Source organism: Lepidochelys olivacea, assembly GCF_965140295.1.
Source record: "Lepidochelys olivacea isolate rLepOli2 genome assembly, chromosome: 25".
NCBI lineage: Eukaryota > Metazoa > Chordata > Testudines > Cheloniidae > Lepidochelys > Lepidochelys olivacea.
In genome coordinates, this window is record NC_140435.1 from 7,264,681 (window position 1) to 7,284,578 (window position 19,898).

Here is a 19,898-nt window from a genome sequence, read left to right on the forward strand (position 1 = left end):
GTGCCATGGCACATGGAGTCAGGAAGTCGGGCCTCCCACTTCAGCAGCAGAAGCAGAACCGTGGTGCCCCCCTTCCTCTAAGTGTGGGGTGCCAGGCAGGGGAGCACCCTGATCTGCCTCCTGAGCACAAGCACTGGGCAGGTGTGTCCTGAGCACAGCTCCCTGGCAAGGGAAGGACTTTGTCTCCTCTCCAAGAGCTGCACATGCTGCTTAGGGCAAAGGGGGCTCCTCTTAGCATCTGTTGCCGCTTCTGGGCATCGGCCTCTCTGCGAGGTAGGCAGAGGGCGTGGGGGAGAGAACATCGGGTTGGGTTGTCTCTGGGTGGGAGGGTGAGGGTGGGGAAGGAAAGGGGACGGGGGCATGTAATGAGGCTGGTTCTGGTGGGACCCAACTGAGAGTGCCAATTCAGGACAAATTGCTTCAAGCAGGGCAGTTACAGCCCAAGGTTGGGGTTCCTTTGCACACCAAGGCAAACCAAACCAGCCAGCCAGAGAAGACTTTGGTTTTACCCCACTGGCTAACCACAAGTCACATAAGCAATTCTCTTCGACACTCCAGTTTCCCAGTATCACCACCAGCGCCACTCGTTATGGGGACAGATGGTTATGAAAACCAATACCCCAGTAAAAGAAAAATGATTCTCCCAATCCCAAAGGACCAAGCCCCAGACCCAGGTCAATAGACAAATCAGATCTTACCCACAAAGCACGCTGTTGCCAGTCCTTTAGAATCTAAAATCTAACGGTTTATTCATAAAAGGAAAAAGATAGAGACGAGAGCTAGAATTGGTTAAATGGAATCAATGACATACAGGAATGGCAAAGTTCTTGGTGCAGGCTTGTAGCAGTGATGGAATAAATGGCAGGTTCAAATCAAGTCTCTGGAGAACGTCCACACCTGGGATGGGTCATTCAGTCCTTTGTGTAGAGCTTCCGTCTGTAGCAAAGCCCCTCCAGACGTACGAAGTAGGATTGAAGACCAGATGGAGGAGCCGCAGCAGTCTTTTATAGTCTTTTCCAGGTGTAAGAGCCCCTCTCTGTTCTTACTGTGGAAAATTACAGCAAAATGGAGTTTGGAGTCACATGGGCAAGTCCCGGCATACCTGGCTGAGTCACAAGGCGTATCTGCCTTCTCTCAATGGGTCATTGTATAGCTGATAGTCCTTAATGGGCCATCCAGCAGGCTAGGCAGAGCTGACACCAGCTTGTCTGGGGTGTCACCCAGAAGCACAGCATAAGTTTGAAATACAGACAGTATAGAGCCAATATTCATAACTTCAACTGCAAAATGATACATATATACAGATAGCATAATTATAACCAGCCAATCATAACCTTCCCATAGACACCTCACACAACAACCTTTGTACAATATGTGCTGCAAATATATAACAGTGGTTGCAACAGTGATCTAGACCAGGTTTCAGAGTAGCAGCCGTGTTAGTCTGTATCCGCAAAAAGAAAAGGAGTACTTGTGGCACCTTAGAGACTAACAAATTTATTTGAGCATAAGCTTTCGTGAGCTGCAGCTCACTTCATCGGATCTATACAGTTACAGATTTTGTCAATAATGTCACAGGGGGACATTTGCAGGGGGATTTCTGAAGTTCTCCACGTATTGCATAAAGGGCCCATAAGGTAGGTATAAAGAGCCCCTGGAGATGCCCCTGGAGTAGGCCATGCTCACAGCCCTGGGGCAAGGGATGGATTGGGGGCACAATCGGGGAACGCTTTCCTCCAGCCCGGACGTTGCTTTCCAGGGCCGTGGGAAGCAGAGTGTCAGGAGACACCGCCGAGCTGCTCTAATGAACCCCAGGGGCTGGACAAGCCCCTGAACTGCCCCCCGAAGTGCAAAGATGGCTTAAAGTCCCCTTAATTCCTCCTCCCTCCTGATCCCAAGTGCAGTGACTGAGAACTGAGGCCAGAGACTCCAGAGGGACCGGGCCTACTGCCCCATTTGACCGGAGCTTTGCCTTTGAATTTCCAGGCCTTCTACAGGATTTGGGCGGGTTTCCCCTTCAATGGAAACACGCTGCTGAGGTTTCCTGAGAAGGCTGCTGGCCCATCCACTTAACTTTAATGAAGCTTTTTGCATGGGAATTTCCTAGTCTAGCTTTAGTGTCCCAGTCAATGGGAGATTTTCACTCCTGGGGAGCCTGTCGCGGGGGCTAACAGCTGCTCCCCAGGGAGATCTGCCCAGGCAAACAGATGCACCAATCCCTCTGGGAGGAGTGTTCTGGCATTCCAGCCGGCTGCTGTCTGCCACTCCTGAGTCACTCCTACAGCCCCGCTGCCACTGTTGCAGTGTAGGGAGCTCTCTCACCAGCTAGCTGATGGCGGGCATATTTTGAGGGGCCCTTTAAACTTGATCAGAGACCTGACAGCTCCGTGCCATGAGTCACAGGAACCCAGACAGCAGAATGCCATGGAATCTCCTCCACGCAGCATCAGAGGATGCTTTCCGCTGCCACGCGGCGGCCCAGCCGTGAGTCAGCCTCGCCCGCATTTAGCTCAGCCGCCCTGGAACTAAGCAGGCTGTCTGCTCTGGCACTGCAGCCCGTTCTTTTGTCACAGCTAAACAGAGCTCGGCTTGCTCCGTCTGCGTCTGGGGGACCGGAAAGACAGCCCCCGAATTGTGCAGGGAGTGGTGGTGGGTGGAGGTCAGTGTTGATCGGTGGGAGGCCAAGGAGGCCTGTCCTGCTGGAGGTCGCTTCTCAGGGTGCATTTTGGAAGCCCATGGGGATTCACCCCAGGACGCTGCTGCGTTTCGGCGTAGGTGATTCCCCATTGCACTTTCACTTGGATCTGAAATTCTTCACGTCCTGACCACACCTTGCGTAGCATTGCCATGCGCTGCTAAACAGCTGCCGTGCTGCATTCCAGCACTGAGTGAGCCCTGCATGGCAATGGTCGTTTAAGACAAGTGTTGGGCATTTTTAGAATGAAAGGTGGTGATTCAGCCATTGTTAGTTACAGCTTCTGAGCAGTAGAGAAGGATTTTGCCCATGGCCACAGGCTTATCTCCTTGGGGAGCAGGGGGTTCTGCCTTTGGCACCATTGATTCAAAAGGCCTCACAGGGGGTTAGATTGCTTGGTGTTTTCCTTTGTTCATAGATCTTTATTGTGAGGTTGAGAACATCCCCTTCACCAGGGATCCCCCCTCACCAGAGTCCCCGTCACCGGGGATCCCCCCAGCTCAGCCCCTTGCGCCCTGGAGCTCTGGGTCTGCCGGGGGTTATTCCTGGGGGTGCATGGGGGCAGTGGGCCCGGTGGTGGTGGTGGTGAGGCTGGCCAGGGGGAAAAGGGGAGGCAGGAAGGCAGGCGGGCGTGACACTCATGTGACGGTTGTTCTCTCCAATTGTTCCGCTCCCCTCACAATGGCAGATGATTGTAAGTACGGCAGCTCCCTGTCTGTCTGTCTGTCTGTCTGCTGTGTGTCGGTTCCGATCTCAGCCGGTTATTGTCTTGTGTGGCTGCCCATGCCCCCTCCCCGCCCCCGCTCCGCTCCCTCCCCGAGTGACCCCACCTCTGTCCCCCCCGTTGCTCAGCTGCTCCTCATCCACCGCCTGTGCCCCGATCTGTAGGGCGAGCCTGTCTCCCAGGGGCCAGGCAGCGCCGCGGAAACTCACCGTGGCTGGATCCGGTCGGGGGACAATGTGGGGGGGAGAAGGGGGTGGAAGGAAGAGATGTGGAGTCCTTTTAGGGACAGCTCCCTCAGACCGGCTGGTGCCCTAGTATTGGAGGCCAAGATGGGACCTGCATTCTCGTGCCCGCACGCCCCTTGGTGGGGGCTTTGGGGGCTTTCTTTCCTGTGTGCTGCATTGGGGCTTAGTGGCTGGTTCCCTCCCTGGCCCAAGCAGCCCAGCAACAGCCCATCTTTATTTAAGGGACTGTCCTGCAACTCCTAACAAAGAGCCCTTTCCTTCCTCTTCTGGGTCTTGGCGTGACGCCCGTTTGGTGACACTCCTGAAGCCCAGCACTCTCAGCTAGCAACCCGTGTCTCTGGTCTCTGTCCTTTAGGAGAAGTGGGTGAATCTGGGGACTGGGGCGATGCAGAGAGGGCTGGGGGGGGACCTTGAACCTGGGGGCCCTGGGCACTGCAGGGTTGCAGTCCAGCTGGTGTTTAGAGCAGCACGGAGTGGGATGGGGTGTGGGGAGCGGCTGTGTGAAATCCCTCTGTGTTTCCTGGCCCAGGGTGTGTGGGGAAGGCAAAAGAGTAGCAGCGTGTTTCAATAGCTAGCAAACCAGGCTCTGCTGCTTAGTTCTGCCAGGCTGGCCCAGGCCTAGGTTGCTGCTCAGAGCGTGGGAGTGAGAACCAGGCTTTCCTGGCAGCTCTTCCCCGCTCTGCCACTGACTGTCCGTTTGGCCTTGGGCAAGACACTGCCCCTCCCCGTGCCTCGGTTTCCCTAGGTGGGTGATGAGACTGAGCTGCGTCTGAATGGAAACGCAAGGCCCCTCCTAGGGGTTATTACTGAACGAAGGATCACGGAGCGTGAATCAAGTGCGCTTAAATAGGTGCCCTACATGCATTTGTACTTTGAGCAGCTGTTCACAAGGCCCAGCACCTCGCTTTTCTGTCATCGGAGCCTGTTCAAAGGGCACTGTCAGTTCTTCCATTTCACAGGCAATGGCCTCACGTGTTTAGAACAGGGGGCTTGGAGCCGGGACTCCTGGGTTCCATCCTCAGCTCTGCCGCTCGCTCAGTGCACAGCCCCGTCACATGGGGTAGTGGAAGCTGTAATGTAATGGTGGTGAGTGTACGGGGCTTGCTAGCGAGTCAGAAGTGCTACTAGCAAAGGCTCTGTTCAGTGTCAGGCATTTTAATTCCCTTCCTATTGGTTTGTGACTATACAGCTTTTTCGCCCGCCCTGTTGGCCACCTGCCATGCTGCATTCCCCCCTTCCCCCTTTTGTTTCCGCTGGAGTTTGAGACGCTTATTCAGGTTTAGTCCCTGCTGTGTGGGATCCGGCCCAGTTCAGGACACGGAGCCTAGTGCTCCCTGGCGAGGCAGCACCAGCGGGTGGAGACCCCTTGGCGTTTTTAGCGGTTCCTCCCGAATTGTGGCGTTAGCCGTTCAGCTGCTGAGGAGACGGTGCCGGTGCGGGGCTGATCCTTCCCCCGACACTCCAGCTCTTTAAAGGGGATGCCCTTGTGTCCAAGCAACTCACCATCGTCCCTCTGGGGCTCGCCTTCGCTAGGGTAGGAAGACGAGCTTTGCATGCGATGGGTAGCATGGGTAGCTGGCTCGCTGAAGACCCCGAGTGGAGGCCCACAGGCGGTACCTGTCCTACAGCGTGGCCTGCTTTCCGCTAGGGATCTCCAGAGAGAAGAATGCCTAGTGCAGGCAGCCTTCGGCTTGTGTCCCCTCCTCCCGGGCAGGCTGCTCAGGGCAGAGCGATGTGACCGCTGCTGCTTGGCTTCTCTGGCTCCCCCCACCTGTCTGTACAGCAGTGGATTCCCAGGCCCCCATCCCGCCTGGGGATTTTTGTCCTTTCTGGATGCCCACCCACCCCCCATTCATCCCACTGCTGGCTCTCTGCTCCCCCAGCTCAGCTGTGGTGTCTTGCATAATCCCAGCCATGCTGTGAAACCCCTTTCGAAGGACACTCCTAAAGCACCCCTCTTTGCTGGGAACGGGCACGCCCCCCCCCTTTACCAGCTGTGCCCACTGCCTCCTCTCCTCCTTTTTAGCTGGCTGTAAAAGCAGCATCACTCAACACTGTTGCCCTGCTGTCTCCAATGCCACGTTCACCTCCAGGGGTCCAAAGTGGGAGAGGCCTAGCATGCAGGTGGGATGTGCCCCCCCCCGATCCACTCCGCCCGCAGACCCGTCAGCCTCCCCGAGCAGCAGGGGGCGGGGCAGAGTCTGGCACCTGGGGCCTGACCTCGTGCTGTGAATCCCTCAGAGTTAGGAGCCTGACCGCCTTATGGCCAAGTGACGTGCAAGGTATTGTCACTGCAGGGAAGGGCCCCTTTGGGCAGACACCAGCTGGGCTCCCAGGGCAGGGGCCTGGCCCATTTCAAGGCCAATCCGCGCCCATCCGGCCAAGGTTTTGGGGGCGAGAATGCGCAGCCGCCCTGCCAAGCTGCCTGGGATTCAACGAGTGCTAGGCTTCCCCTGCGGATTGCCAGTGAGGTGCCTGAGCCCCCCTACACACACACGCAGACACACCCCCACCATCACGGTCATAGGTGAGGACTGAGACTAGCCCAGGACGGGAAGGTTGCGAGACGCAGCCATACCGCCTCCTATGGCAGTCCCTCCCCTTTTGCATCCCCAGCTGCCAAAGCCCCCCAGTCTGCAAGGGAAGGAGGATGTGGGGAGCGTGGGGAGGGGGGTCAGTTAGTGCATCCTTCCCCTCCAGCGAATGATCACACACAAACACACACCCCGGCACACTCACACCTCTCTGGACCATTGATCAACTTCTGACGTTGTTTCTGCAGGGGACGCTCTTGAGAAAACACGGCAAGGGGACAGAGAAGGTAACTAGCCCTCTGGCTTCTTTGACTGTCTGTGCTAGCCATGTATTGTCCCCCACCCCCCACTCAAATCAATCTGCTAGCCCTGCTCAGTACAGCGAGCAGAGACAGACCCGGCTGCCTATTGCCCGGGGACCCGGGTGTCGTGCTTCACATGTTGTGTCGTCTGGATATGCACTGTGTGTGTGTGTGTGTTGTCGTACAGAGGTGTAGTTGTGTGTTGTGTTGTCTGGGTCTGTATTGCCCGGGGATGTATGTGTGCATGAGCAGTTACACGTGTAGGTGTTTAGCGGGGGGGGGGGGGTTTGTGGTGCGTCTGTGTATATTGGGAGTGCTGGGGATACCCATGCATGTGGCGTCCAGGCTGGGGAGGCGGTGTCTTGCCCGTGGCCTGGGGAGACTGGCGGCCGGGAGCTGGAGCAGAGCAGGTGCGTGCCGGGAACCGGGTCTGCTGCAGGTCAGATGAGCCGCAGTGGGGACGGCCCAGCCGCGGCTCTAGCAGGCTCTCGAGGACGGTTTGCCAGGAATGAGCAGCAAGGCGTCTGCATGGCTGTACCACAGCCCAGCCCTACCCTTCCTGTGGATTTTATGGTCTGGCCCCTATGATTAGAGAGGGGACAGAGCCGCCCGGCCATGGCCCCAGGTAGTGGAGAATGAGGAACCCTGATGCTTTGGGGGAAAGGCAGCAAAGCCCATCCTCTACGGAATGCCAGGGCTGGTTCACCTCCAGAGAGCCCGGCGGCACCCGCCCGGGCAGGGACCGATCTGCCGGCGTGGCAGGCAAGGCAATTGTGTGTGTGTGTGTGGCAGAGGAGCTATTTGATGCCATATTGAGGTGTGGGGGAGCCTTTCTGCTCCTGACGCCGGCTAGCCAGGGGCTGCTCCTGCAAAGTGGCCTGTACCGTCAAGGTGAGGCAGGCAGGAGTCCTGTGGGACTCCGCCGTGCACGGGAGCAGATGCCAAGAAGTGTCCACTCCAGGTGGGCACAGAAATCCAGGTCCTCCAAACTTGCCCACCTGCAATGGGTTTTGTCTAAAGAGCAGCAACCCTGGCTAGCCAGCACCCTAGAGTGAGTGACAGAACCACTGCCCATGGGCGCAGCTCTTCGTTGGCTCTGTGGAGTGTCCAGAAACCTTCGACTGTGCTGTGGACAGAAGCAGCAGGAGGCCAGGACTCCTGGGCTCTGCCACTGATTTGCCATGTGATTTTGAGCAAGCCACTGCCTTGCTGTGTGCCTCAGTTTCCCCAGTAGTAAAACAAGGCTACAAGTAGTGAGAGGTTGGTGGATTAGTGCATTGTAAAGGGCTTGGAGACCCTGGAAGGGTATCATCATTCAGGAGCTTCCCCCTACTCATCCCAGGAAGGCAAACGGAGCCCCATAATACCTGTGATGGGGATTAGGGTAGACTTCCTCCTGCAGCCGCCACCTGGGAAGGCAGGGAGAGCTCCCAGCACACTCTTGCAGGTGGAGCTGCATGAGAACTGGTGGACTCATCACAGGTATTTCCTGAAGTCTGCAAGCAGCCAGTGGCGCCATTTGTGGGGGTGGAACAAAGCTCAGTGAGCACAATGGGCCAGATCCTCTGCTGGTGTGCACCGGCGCCAACGAAAACAGCACCAGTTTACCCCAGCAAAGAATTGGGCCCAACTCTTTCTGCGCCTAGCTGGCCAGAGGAGCGGACCCAGGGTCCGATCCCGCTCGGACTAGTGGGCTTGGCCCTGGTGAGGTGCTCCAGCGGGGCGGGTCCATCCTCGGCCGGGTCGGTTTGCTGACGGTGATAACTATATCCAATGCTGTTCTCTCTCCAGAGCAGGGTGAAGCTGCCCAGTCACACAGATGTAAGGAGACTCTTTGATTCTAAGCCTGCTCGGTTTTTGCTCTCTCTCTCCTCTGTGCCTCTTGCTGTTGTTTTCTCACCCCCTGCCCCACCCTGTGCTCCCCAGGGACTGTGTCTCCTCGATCTCGCTGCTGACTGGGGCTCAGCTCGCTGGCCTGCCTGCATGCGGGGGCGCGGGCTGGGCTTTGAGGCCAGCACAGGAAGGGCTCCTGGCAGCCCTTCTGCTGACAAGGGCTAAGGAACCATTCCTGACTGGGGCCGGGTGTGTAGGCAGGGCTGGGCCCTGCTCGCCCAGCAATCCAAACCCTGCCGAAGGGAGTGGGGCCTAGTGGTTAGAGCAGGGGTCTGGGGGTCAGGACACCTGGGTTCTTGCCTGGTTCTGGGAGGGACTAGGCCTAGTGGTTAGAGCAAGGGACTTGGGGTCAGGAGTCATTCCTGGCTTTGACTCACTGTGCGGCCACTTTCCGGCTGTGCCCTAGTCCGCCCCACTGTGGCGTGGGACAGGGCCCATTGCAGGGGCAGCTGGGTTTGTCGGTCACTGGTGGGAGCAAAGGGCTCCATGAGGCCCTAGGGCGGTTGCAGCATTGCCATTCCTTCAGCTGCTCCATGGGGGGCCCTGCAGACGGTGAGCTGGGCCCGAGGGCAGTGACTTCGCCTCCCCACCCCACCATGGGCAGGCCACAGCCTGATTCACCCCAGGCCTGGCTGGGCCTGGGAGCAGCCCTTTGAAAGGGGCACTGCGGGAAGGGTGACCTTTCCCCTGTGAGATACCCCTCCCCAAGGGGTGTCAGCTTTTACGAGCCCCAGCTCCGGTGAACCTGTCGACCAGCGCGTGGCCAAGGGGTACCCTCTCCAAGGTGGCACTGCAGCAGCTGCCGGGCAGCGGGAACCCGTACAGCAGAACGGCTGTCAGGGAGGCTAGAAGGACGCTCAGAGGCGTGAGCATCACATGGCCACCGAGTGCCCCTTAGGGCTCCCCGGGGACCCAGGCTGGTCCCTGAAAGCTCAGCAAGCTGGACCTTCCTCCTCTAGGCTGGAACCTGTCACCTGTGTGTCGCCTCCCAGCTCCTGTGTGTCTCTGCCCTGTGTCACCCGCTCTCTCGCTCCTTTCCTGTTAAAACGTCCTCTCTTCTTTTGCTCTCTGGCTCGTTTCTCTGTGGGGATGGAGGGGAGGGGGGGAAGCAAGGTGGGTGTCAGACTGTCTCTCTGACCTCCCCTGCCCCCACCCTGAGCCCCACGGTTTGGTCCCAGGGGGTTAAGCGTGAACATTGGACTCATGCACGTCAGAATCAGGGCCCGGGGTGGGGATCCTGCGGCAGAAGGGAGCAGGGGTCAGATCTTGACTCAGACTTGCTGGGAGGCTGAAAGGCACCTTGTAGGCCAGTCGGAGCGGAAGGGGAGCAAGTGGCCCCGGCTCCCACTCTGCCCTGGGGAGCCATCGGGGGTGGGGGGGGGGGCTAGGGCTTGTCTCTTAGGTCCCCTTTGAAAATTCCAGCAGCAAACTGCAGGTCAGGGAGGAAGGACTCCACCCCTCCTGCCCAGAGCCATTCCTGGCCAGTGCAGCCATCGGGGCCAGGTCACAAGGGCCTGCACGGGCCAAAGGGAGAGCAGCTGCTGCTTTGTAACCAGAGAGTCAGTCATGGCTTAGCTCTGGCTGGGGTTAGGCCAATGCACCCTCTGGGAGCTCCTCCCCAGAGTCACACAGCTGCAGTGGGAGTAGGAAGGGGAGCAGCCCTCATGAAGCCGGAACCGTGTGCAGTGGAGGGAAGTCAAGCACTTCCACTCTTCAAGCCCAGCGGGAGGAGGGGTGCTGCACACGTACCCCCACAAATCATTTGGACTGATGCTCCGAGGGTGTTCGTTAACATCAGCCTGCGTGAGTCACAAACATCTCCATGGCTATCCAGCAGCGGTTGGGGCCTGGGGACCCTGCCAGGCAGAGAGCTGCCAACTCGCTGCTTCCTTGGTACAAATATAGGGGAGTCCATTTTTTCACATGCCGGCTGGTCCGTCTGCCGGGTGGAGCCCCAGGCCCCTTGGTTGCTCAAGTGCGTCACGGCAGGGGGATCTGGTGAAATTAATTCAGGGAAACCCACAGGGCACTATTCGTACACATCCCCCCGCCATTTTATACCCTAGTATTGTCCCTCCCCTGCACTGCCCTGCAATCCCCTGCCAGGCGGTCTCTCCTCCCAGCACTAGTGACTGGGGGTGGGCCCTGCACGGTCAGCTAGCATGGGGAAGAATCGCTTTCAAGCCTCTTCGCCTTTTGTTCTCTTTCTTGTGCACTGCAGGGCACCCAGATGATCTTCAATGCGGCCAAGGAGCTGGGGCAGCTGTCTAAACTGAAGGTAAAAGGAATGGGACAGCACCGGTATATTTAATCTCTGGGTGAGGCTGCTCCTCCCCAGAGGTCAATTAGCCAGTTATTGTAATGCTGGAATATAAGCAGTAGCACCTGGAAGTCTCTTTAGCTTGTCAGAGACATCGTTAATATAAAGCAAGAAACCAGGCTAATTAAGGGGAGGGATAGCTCAGTGGTTTGAGCTACTGGCCTGCTAAACCCAGGGTTGAGCTCAATCTTTGAGGGGGCCATTTAGGGATCTGGGGCAAAAATTGGGGATTGGACTAGATGACGTCCTGAGGTCCCTTCCAACCCTGATATTCTATGATCCTATGAAAAGGACCTGGTATAGTAATTGAGAGACATCAGGCACCTGTCACCCCAGCTTGGCAGGGGGGGAGGCAGGTGCACTATCCTGGGAACTGGCATGGTACAGCCCTGGCTCTAACTGAGTAACTTGCTGGTTTCAGGACCACATGGTGCGCGAGGAGGCCAAGAGCCTGACCCCCAAGCAGTGTGCCGTGGTGGAGCTGGCCCTGGACACCATCAAGGTAAATCCGTGCCGTCTCCCCTGCACCTGGTCGGCTGCCTGCCCACCTTTCCCTCCTGCTAAAGGGTGGGATAAATGCAGTCTGTCGAAGCCCCCCTTCTCTGGGAGTGGAGACAGAAGAGGTGTCCGCACCATCCAGCCAGGGAACTGCAGCAGGATTTCCCATCCGCCCACGACAGCACCATGGCACGAGCGAGAAGCGGAGACCTCCCTGCTGGGATATCCTGGGACTGTGCCCACAGCAGATTGCCCACCATGCTGGCTCCTTGAGTAGCTGTCCAGCCATGCCCACCATTCCCTGAACCCCCACATGGCTCCCTTCTCACCCGGTCTCCTCTGTCTCCCCCTCAGCAATATTTCCATGCCGGAGGAGTGGGGCTGAAGAAGACCTTCCTGGAGAAGAGCCCCGACCTGCAATCGCTGCGCTATGCCCTGTCTCTGTACACGCAGGCCACCGACCTGCTCATCAAAACCTTCGTGCAGACTCAGTCATCTCAGGGTAAGAGACCCCACGGCCCCCTTTGCGCAGCCCCCGCCAAGGGCTGCCAAAGCTGCTGCGCCCACTTGTTTGACTGGTGTCCTGGGTACGTCCACCTAATGTCCTGGGTGCATCCAGGATGGGGGCACTGGGCCAGCCCAGCGAACCCCACTCGGCGTGCTGGGCATGTCTGTGGGGAGCGCACCTGCTGGGGGTGTATCCTGCTGTTCCTCGGGTAGCAGTGAAACAGGACTCTAACCCCAGTGGGGCATCAGCCCTTCCGCTGCCCTGCCTGGGTGCTGGAGAGTTGGTGGGCAGGGGGCATTGGTGGTGGGGCCCTGGCACTGCTAGGGAAAGGGGCCGAGAGCCCCCAGGCCAGCAGCCTGGCCCCTGTTATAACTGCTATATGCACCTATGGAGCACACGCAGCAGGGGAATCTGGGGTGCATGCAAAGGGATCCTGCAGGACGCCCAGGAATAGCAGCTGTGCTGGCTGCGTCCTGCACTCCCGGGCTCCAGGCCCAGGGGAGCCAACAGCCGGGGCATCGCTGGGGCAGGAGGGGGCCTTCCCAAGGTGGCCACTGGTTTTGGTGCCGCAGCTTTTGGAAGCTCAGCCTGGTGCCTGATTGTCAGAGGCACGGAGCCCCCCAGCTCCCTTTGACGTTACGGGCCACCAGCACCCCCAAAAATCAGGCTCCAGGTGCCTCCCTCCGGGTGCCCCAACTCACTGGCCACTTCCAAAAATGTTTAAATAAAATTCTCAGCGTGCCCCAGGAGCACTGGGGGATGGACCCCGTGTGCAGGGCCCAGCTTGGAAGGGGTTAACCCTCCACATGCCGCTCCCCCCAGGCCACAGCTGCCAGCACTGGTTCCTGCCTCGCATCCAGGCCTGTTCCTCTTCAGGTTAGCACAGGGAGCTCCCCCTGGTCCAGACCACTGCGGGAGGGGAAACCGAGTCAGGGACTCTCCAGACAGCAGAAGGAATTAACCGGTTCAGTGCTGGACGGCGCAGGCAGGCCCTCCAGTGTGTGCGCGTGGGCACCGGCCAGGCACTGCAGGGGTCGGGTGGAGCCCTGGCAGGCATAGTGGGGAGTTTGTCCTGTCTGTGCCTCCCGTCTGGTGGCCGAGCGGGGGGTGCAGAAGAGGCTGTGCTGGGAGATGGTAATGCTGCCCGCTCCCCCTTGGCAAGGGCCATGTACATCCACAGGGCTCTAGTGACTCGGTACTGGTGGTGGACTGTGGGATTCCACTGCTAGTGGGACAGGAGGCCACAGACCCACCCTCCCAATTGGTGCTAATTAGCCCCCAGCTGGCAGTAACAACCTGTATGAAAGCACCAGGGATCCTGGAGTAACAATGCAGCGAAAAAAGCCCCCTCCCAGGCAGTGCGATGCCCACGCCTGCTGGCAAATTCCAGACCCTAAATCGCTGTTGTCCACGGGGGACCCCAGCTGACGCTGGCCCCAGATTGCTCAAACCATCCTCCTGGAAGCATCCGGCTCCCAGCACACCCCCTTTTTCCCCCCCGCTGTCTAACACAATGTCGCTGTAACGTCTTGTTTTGGATTCTCTAGCTGAAGCCGGCACCTGTCTGCGAGATCTGATCTCTTTCTCTGTTGTTTTTCCTCCCTATTTTTCAATGTTTCCCTTTGCCTTCCCTTACACGTGCTCTGTCTCTCTCTGTGTGTGTGTGTGTCTCTCTCTCTCTCTTTCTCTCTCTGTGTCTCTCTCTCTTTCTCGTTTACCTTTTTACTAGTCCATGGTGGAAAAGGTATTAGGTTTACCCTTAGTGAAGAAATTTATCCTGAGAAGGGTACGTCTAACACTTCCGAACCCTGATGCACCCGTCCTGAGCACCCCACCTCCAACCGGCCAGAGCTAGTAACAGTCCCTCCAACCCCGATCGGGGCGCAAAGGCCTGGAGAGCTGGGAGGATGGGGAGGGGGTGTCGTGTGGCTTACGGGGGGCCTGTTCATTCAGGGCTGGGGAATGCCTGCTCTAAAAGCGACTGGGGATGGGGAGAGAGGAGGTGGTTGTGTCTTTCTTTCCAGCCAGACCCCTAACCTGCCTCGGCCCCACAAATGGGCACTTCTTCCCAATTCCTCTCCCCCCAAGTCATCCCTTCTTGGCCCCTGGCTAGACTCCTAGGCCCAGAGGCTCCGAGGCACCTTACTCGATGAGAGTTGGCCTTCAGTCGGCACTTGCCCTATTGAAGTGGGCGGATTTGCCCACTAACTGAGGGCTACACCCAGCCCTGGTGTTTCTCACTGGCTCACTGCTGAAGTGGCCCCAGGGAGGGTCATTAACCATGGGAACGGCCTACCAAGGGATTCGCTTGGAGTCTGTACCCCTAGACTGGGGGTCTTTGGCTAAGATCTCTAGCTCAACCACAAGCTATGGGCTGGATGCAGGAATCCGTGGGTAACATTCTAAGGCCTGTGCTCTGATCACAGGGGTCTCTTTGGGCCTGTGAATCTAGGTCACTGGGCGTTGATCCCAGGGACCCAAGGGCTCGGTCTTATTCTGCCTCTGCCAGACCCCCTCTCCCACGGTGCAGGCATTCACAGCACTCACAAGTGGGTGGGAAATGACGGGGAGCCGGCCGAGGTTCCCCCCGCCCCCACGATGAGACGGCTGCAGCAAAGAGCCGAGAGCTCCCTCCCGCTGCTGAGCCTCAGCAAAGCAGCTGCCTGCCTCCAAACCTTTGGGGACCCCGGGGCAGGGTGGGGGAGGTGGAAATCCGAGCCAGCCCAGCCTCGGCCTTTGAACACTGGGCTCCAAAGAGAGCCGAGGGGGCCCAGTTGCGGCCAGCGGCTCACCAGCCTCACGGAGACTCTTACTAGCCTTGCTCCGGGTGCAAATAAGTCCTGTCCACCTTAAGAGTGCATCCGAATGCGGGGGTGGGGCTGCCCCATCCCCTCGCTTCCCCCCCATGCAGCTTGGCCCTGCCACTTGCATTCCAGCCCTCGTGTGTTGGTGCCATTCAGCCTGGTGCAGGGGTCACTGCGTTTTGTGTTTTCCATGCTTGCACTGAGCACAGAGATGATCACTCCTCCCTCCCTCGGATTATGGACTGAGCGAGTCTCAGCATGTGACTCCCGGGGGATATTGTTTTAGTTTGGTGCAGCTCTGGAGGGAAAAGAAAAAGAGACATGAGTTTAGCCACGCAGGGGCCAAAGGCTATGGATCCAGAGAGTTTCCCCCTCACCCCAGCCCCCCACCCCCTTTGGAGCAGCAGTGGGGCCCGGTCCCATCACCTCCACCTTTGAGATGGAGCTGTATGCACCAGCCACCTCCCATACACTACAGTCATTTGAATCCAGCCACTTCAGTGCGGCAGAACAAACCTCTGCACTACAGGAGGAGCTCTGGTAGCCATTAGCAGTAGTAGGCTGTTATCCTCTACCACACACCCATTTGGCCTTTAGGTTACAGGTCCCAGTGCACACACTGGGTATATGGGCAACATGGCTGCATGGGATAGAGGCTGAGACTTTGACCCCTTCCCCAACAATGGGGGGGGCCTTCAGTGCAGACCCCCGCACATGCCCCCTCAAAGGCTGTCTCACTGCTCCCCTCTTTCTGGTGCCCCCTGTCACGGACTCCCTGGGTGATGCTCTGGAATTGCTCCCTATGAAGCCAGGCAAGACTCTGGGGAAGTCTCCTCTCTGGGAGCAGCCTGTCTGCAGGACACACAGCTCACACGGCTTCTACCTTCCTGGGTCTGACCTTGGAGCATTCAGCATCCTCTGCCCCTCCATGCGCTTCCCACAGTGAGTCCGCTCAGGTGCGGCTCCTGGGGAAGCCAGAGGGTCCTGCCCCCCAACTCCACAGTCAGACGTGACTCTCAGCCAGCCAGTAAAACAGAGGTTTATTATACCACAGGAACATGGTCTAAACCAGAGCTTGTAGGTGCAGAGAACAGGACCCCTCAGCTGGGTCCATTTTGGGGGGCAGTGAGCCAGACAACCACGTCTGCCCTTCACTCCATGTCCCCAGCCAGCCCCAAACTGAAACTCTCGCCAGCCCCTCCTCCTCTGGGCTTTGTCCCTTTCCCGGGCCAGGAGGTCACCTGATTCCTTTGTTCTCCAACCCTTTAGCTCTCCCCTTGCAGTGGGAAGGGCCCAGGCCATCAGTTGCCAGGAAACAGAGTGTTGGCCATTCTCTGTGTCCAGACCCCTGCACACAGCTGCCCTCTAGGGCTCTGCAGTGATCATATACCCTTACCCCACCCCCTAGATACTTAAGAACTGCACAGGGGAAACTGAGGCACCCCCCACACTATTCAGAAGAAACACTGAGAACAGTCCCACTTCGTCACACCCTCCCCACCGAAAGTCACCAACCCGGGCAAGTCAGTAGAAGCCCAGGCCTAATGCCCCCCTATCCAGCAGTAGTTCACCCTAATCCCTGGTGGGAGGGACCTTTGGGTGTCCTTCCCCATCCCCCGACTCAGAGCCCAGCCATGATTGGCTAAAAGCCGGCTGCTGGGGCTGGCGAGGGACTCCTGCTCTGCGATCCATGGTCTTTGCTCGTCTGACTCAAGCCCTGCACAAGAGGACGTTAGCCTTTCCTTCTCCGGCCGGGGCTGTTTTCCATGATGGTTTGGAAGATTCCGCCCACCCACCGTTTAAATGTCTTACCCCCGCCCCCACCCTCAGTTGGACTGAATTGTTCATCATGCACCTGCTCCCATCCTCTCTCCCCTCCCCGTCCCCCCCACCTGCATGCAGAGCCCCAGGGAACCCTGTCTGGACTGTGAACCGTCTTGCGGGTCAGGATTTGCCTGTGGGGTAAGGCGGGGTGGGGGGGTCAGCCTTCAGGGGGTAGGATAGGGTGGGGGAGCTGGGGGCTGGGCTGGGGAGGTGCTGGTGGGCTCAGGTCACGTGGGCTTGTGCGCTGCTAGTCTGTGACTGTGGCATTCTGGCTATCAAGGAGACGCTGCTGCCAGAAATCAGGTGGGCTCTGGGCTGATGGCTCCAAGCAGGTCCCGGTGAAATATGATGGGCGGGGAGGCTCTGCGGAGCCCATAAGACTCTCCCCCCTGCTCCCCACAGCTCAGCAGAGCTGTCAGCGTCTGCCCCAGGCAGGGCACTCTGACTCCGGGGCTGCCTGGGTGTCCTTAGCGGGGCTCGCCCCTGGTAGCTCTCTGGGACAGGAGCCCCCCCCCCCCCCCCCCGTGCCCGTGGGCAGCCTCCTCCACTCCTGGGCACCACGCAGCAGGTGGGGATGTAGCAGCCTCCCTCGCTGAGCCCAACCTGCCTGCTGCCAAAGTCGAGTCGCTTCCCAGGGACTCATTAGAAAAGAACAAAACGGGTGGTAATTGGCCGTCACTCAGCCTCATGCACGGTCCTGCCCAGAGGCCCAGCCTCTGCCCCCGGATGGACTACAGGGTCTAAAGCCTGGCCGGGCCCGTCCCCAAAGCCATGAGCTGCCACCTGTGAATTATGGCTCAATAACTGAGCAATTTTGTTACTGCAATTAGCTTGGGCCCTGCCGTTCTCTTCGGTTCATGGCGAAAAGAGCCATGAATCCCCCCTCCTGGCTCCTGCACGTCATTCCGAATGCATTGGCAGGGTGACGCTTCCTACGCGGGCTGGCCTGGCACAGGCGCAGGGCTGCCTGGGTGTCTGGAGCTGCACAGCAGAGCAGGGACGTGGGCGGGGGGGGGGGTCAGGGCTCCTGCGTTCTAGGCCTGGTTCTGCCACGGCCTTGCTGGGTAGAACTTGGCCATGGCGCCTAAACGTGCAACCCAAAAGCAGCCTCACGTTGTGCTGGGCACGATCCAGGCCCCGGGTTAGCCGGTAACATGCCACAAAGACGCCGACCATGCAAGGGGAGAGCCCAGCTCCTCAAAGGGGCTGGGAGCTTGGCCCCTCAACCCCTTTGGGGCTGTAGGCCAAAGGGACTCTCACGGGAGGGTGATGGAGCCAGGCCTAGGACGCTGAGCGCCTGCCTCCCAGCCTAGTCTTAGCCCACTAGGCCGCACTGTTTCTGGGCAGCTGTTTCCTCCTTTACTCAATAGAATCAGAGAATCTCGGGGTTGGAAGGGACCTCAGGAGGTCATCTAGTCCCACCCCCTGCTCAAAGCAGGACCGATCCCCAACTAAATCACCCCAGCCAGGGCTTTGTCAAGCCTGACCTTAAAAACTTCTAAGGAAGGAGATTCCACCACCTCCCATTCCAGGTAACCCATTCCAGGGCTTCACCACCACAAGAAGGATGTGGATAAATTGGAGAGAGTCCAGCGAAGGGCAACAAAAATGATTAAGGGTCTGGAACACATGAGTTATGAGGAGAGGCTGAGGGAACTGGGATTGTTTAGTCTGCAGAAGAGAAGAATGAGGGGGGATTTGATAGCTGCTTTCAACTACCTGAGAGGTGGTTCCAGAGAGAATGGTTCTAGACTATTCTCAGCGGTGGAAGAGGACAGGACAAGGAGTAACAGTCTCAAGTTGCAGTGGGGGAGGTTTAGGTTGGATATTAGGAAAAACTTTTTCACTAGGAGGGTGGTGAAACACTGGAATGCGTTACCTAGGGAGGTGGTAGAATCTCCTTCCTTAGAGGTTTTTAAGGTCAGGCTTGACAAAGCCCTGGCTGGGATGATTTAATTGGGGATCGGTCCTGCTTTGAGCAGGGGGTTGGACTAGATGACCTCCTGAGGTCCCTTCCAACCCTGATATTCTATGATTCTATGATTCCTAATAAAACAGTGTTTCCTAATGTCCAGCCTAGACCTTCCCCACTGCAGCTTGAGACCATTGCTCCTTGTTCTGTCATCAATGGGTAGTTGAAGGGTCTAAGGTGTCCGGGTCAGAGTCGAGCTCACTTAAACTAGTACAGAGCCAGTGCCGGCTCTGGAATTGCTCGATTGCCCCGGTGTGGGTGGAACACCAGGCCCATAGTGGGCGTAGTGCGTCTCAGGGGACCGCCCTAGGGAAGGGAAAGGAAACACTTTCCATGGGCCAGGGGGCAATGGGACAACCATCATGCTCCTTTCACCGGGGCCCTGCTCAGAGCAAGGGGAAGGCTGCAGCTGGCTCTCCACAGCCCCCGGGCCGTCTCATGCTGGCTCTGGGTGGGAAAGGGAACAGGAAAACGCTGCTGAACATGTCGGGGGGGGGGACGGGGGGATGACATCCATGAGCAGTTGTCTCCTCTCTGCCTTTGAGGTGCTCAGCCCAAGCTAGTGACCTGATTCCTCCAGCAGGGTGGGCCCAACTTGGTCTGCCGTGTGTGCTTGGCTGGAGGGGGGGCTCACAGCTTGCCTTGCCATTGCGGCGCAGGATCTGGCGTGGATGACCCAGTCGGGGAGGTGTCGATCCACATAGAGCTCTTCACTCACCCTGGCACCGGGGAACACAAAGTCACCGTCAAAGGTTGGTGCCCGGCATGGGGCGTGCCCCGTGCTCTGAGCACAGGGAGGGAGGCAGGAGGCCAGGGATACCCTCCCGGCTCTTTGGGGACATGCACATGCCCGAACCTCTTCAATAGCCCTACCTGGCTGGCCCAGGATGTTGCCCTGCCGCCAGGGTTGTTGGGAGATGGGCAGGAGTGAGTCTCCTGTGGTCACAATGTTTCAGCAATTGAACTTTCGGTTGCCAAAGGCTAGGAGCAGCCAGCACTGCCTGGTCTGGGCTGCACTCTTCCCACTAGCCCTCCCAGTGCCCCCCATCCTCCCCACGGCCCCAAGCTACCAGCTGATGCACCCTTTCCTTTCTCGCAGTCGTGGCTGCTAATGACCTCAAGTGGCAAACATCGGGCATCTTCCGGCCCTTCATCGAGGTCAACATCATTGGGCCCCATCTCAGTGACAAGAAGAGGAAATTTGCCACGAAGTCCAAGAACAACAGCTGGGCCCCCAAATACAACGAAAGCTTCCAGTTGTGAGTGGCTTTGACACGGGTTTCAGTTGCCCCCCCCCCCCCGTCCATCATCTCTTATGAGCGAAGCAGGGCAGGGATTTGCAGTGGAAAATGAACTGCACGTGAGCGGTGGTGATTCAGTGATGTCTGTGCATCTCTCTGAGTCAGCTGATGCACTGGGGGGGAAAGCTGTTCAAAGTGCCACCTAGGGCTGGTCAAAAATGTTCCCTGTAAGATGATTTTTGATGGAGAATTGGGGTTTTGACTAAATGAAATTTTTCACAAAAAACGGTTGGGGGAGGGATAGCTCAGTGGCTTGAGCATTGGCCTGCTAGACCCAG

General features: G+C 58.1%; 1 protein-coding gene across 2 annotated transcripts in view; it reads left to right on the top strand.

Annotated features, from left to right (window-relative positions):
- LOC311512974 (protein unc-13 homolog A) overlaps nt 1-19,898 on the top strand; it is a 125,475-nt gene that overhangs the window by 98,319 nt on the left and 7,258 nt on the right. Inside the window, exons 36-42 of one of the 2 annotated variants that reach the window (XM_084614480.1) lie at nt 6,447-6,485; nt 8,292-8,321; nt 10,615-10,671; nt 11,135-11,215; nt 11,566-11,713; nt 18,979-19,071; nt 19,419-19,578. In XM_084614480.1, coding sequence (XP_084470606.1) covers nt 6,447-6,485; nt 8,292-8,321; nt 10,615-10,671; nt 11,135-11,215; nt 11,566-11,713; nt 18,979-19,071; nt 19,419-19,578 — 608 coding nt within the window. The remainder of the gene's footprint in view (nt 1-6,446; nt 6,486-8,291; nt 8,322-10,614; nt 10,672-11,134; nt 11,216-11,565; nt 11,714-18,978; nt 19,072-19,418; nt 19,579-19,898) is intronic. The other variant, XM_084614479.1, reaches the window with a different exon arrangement.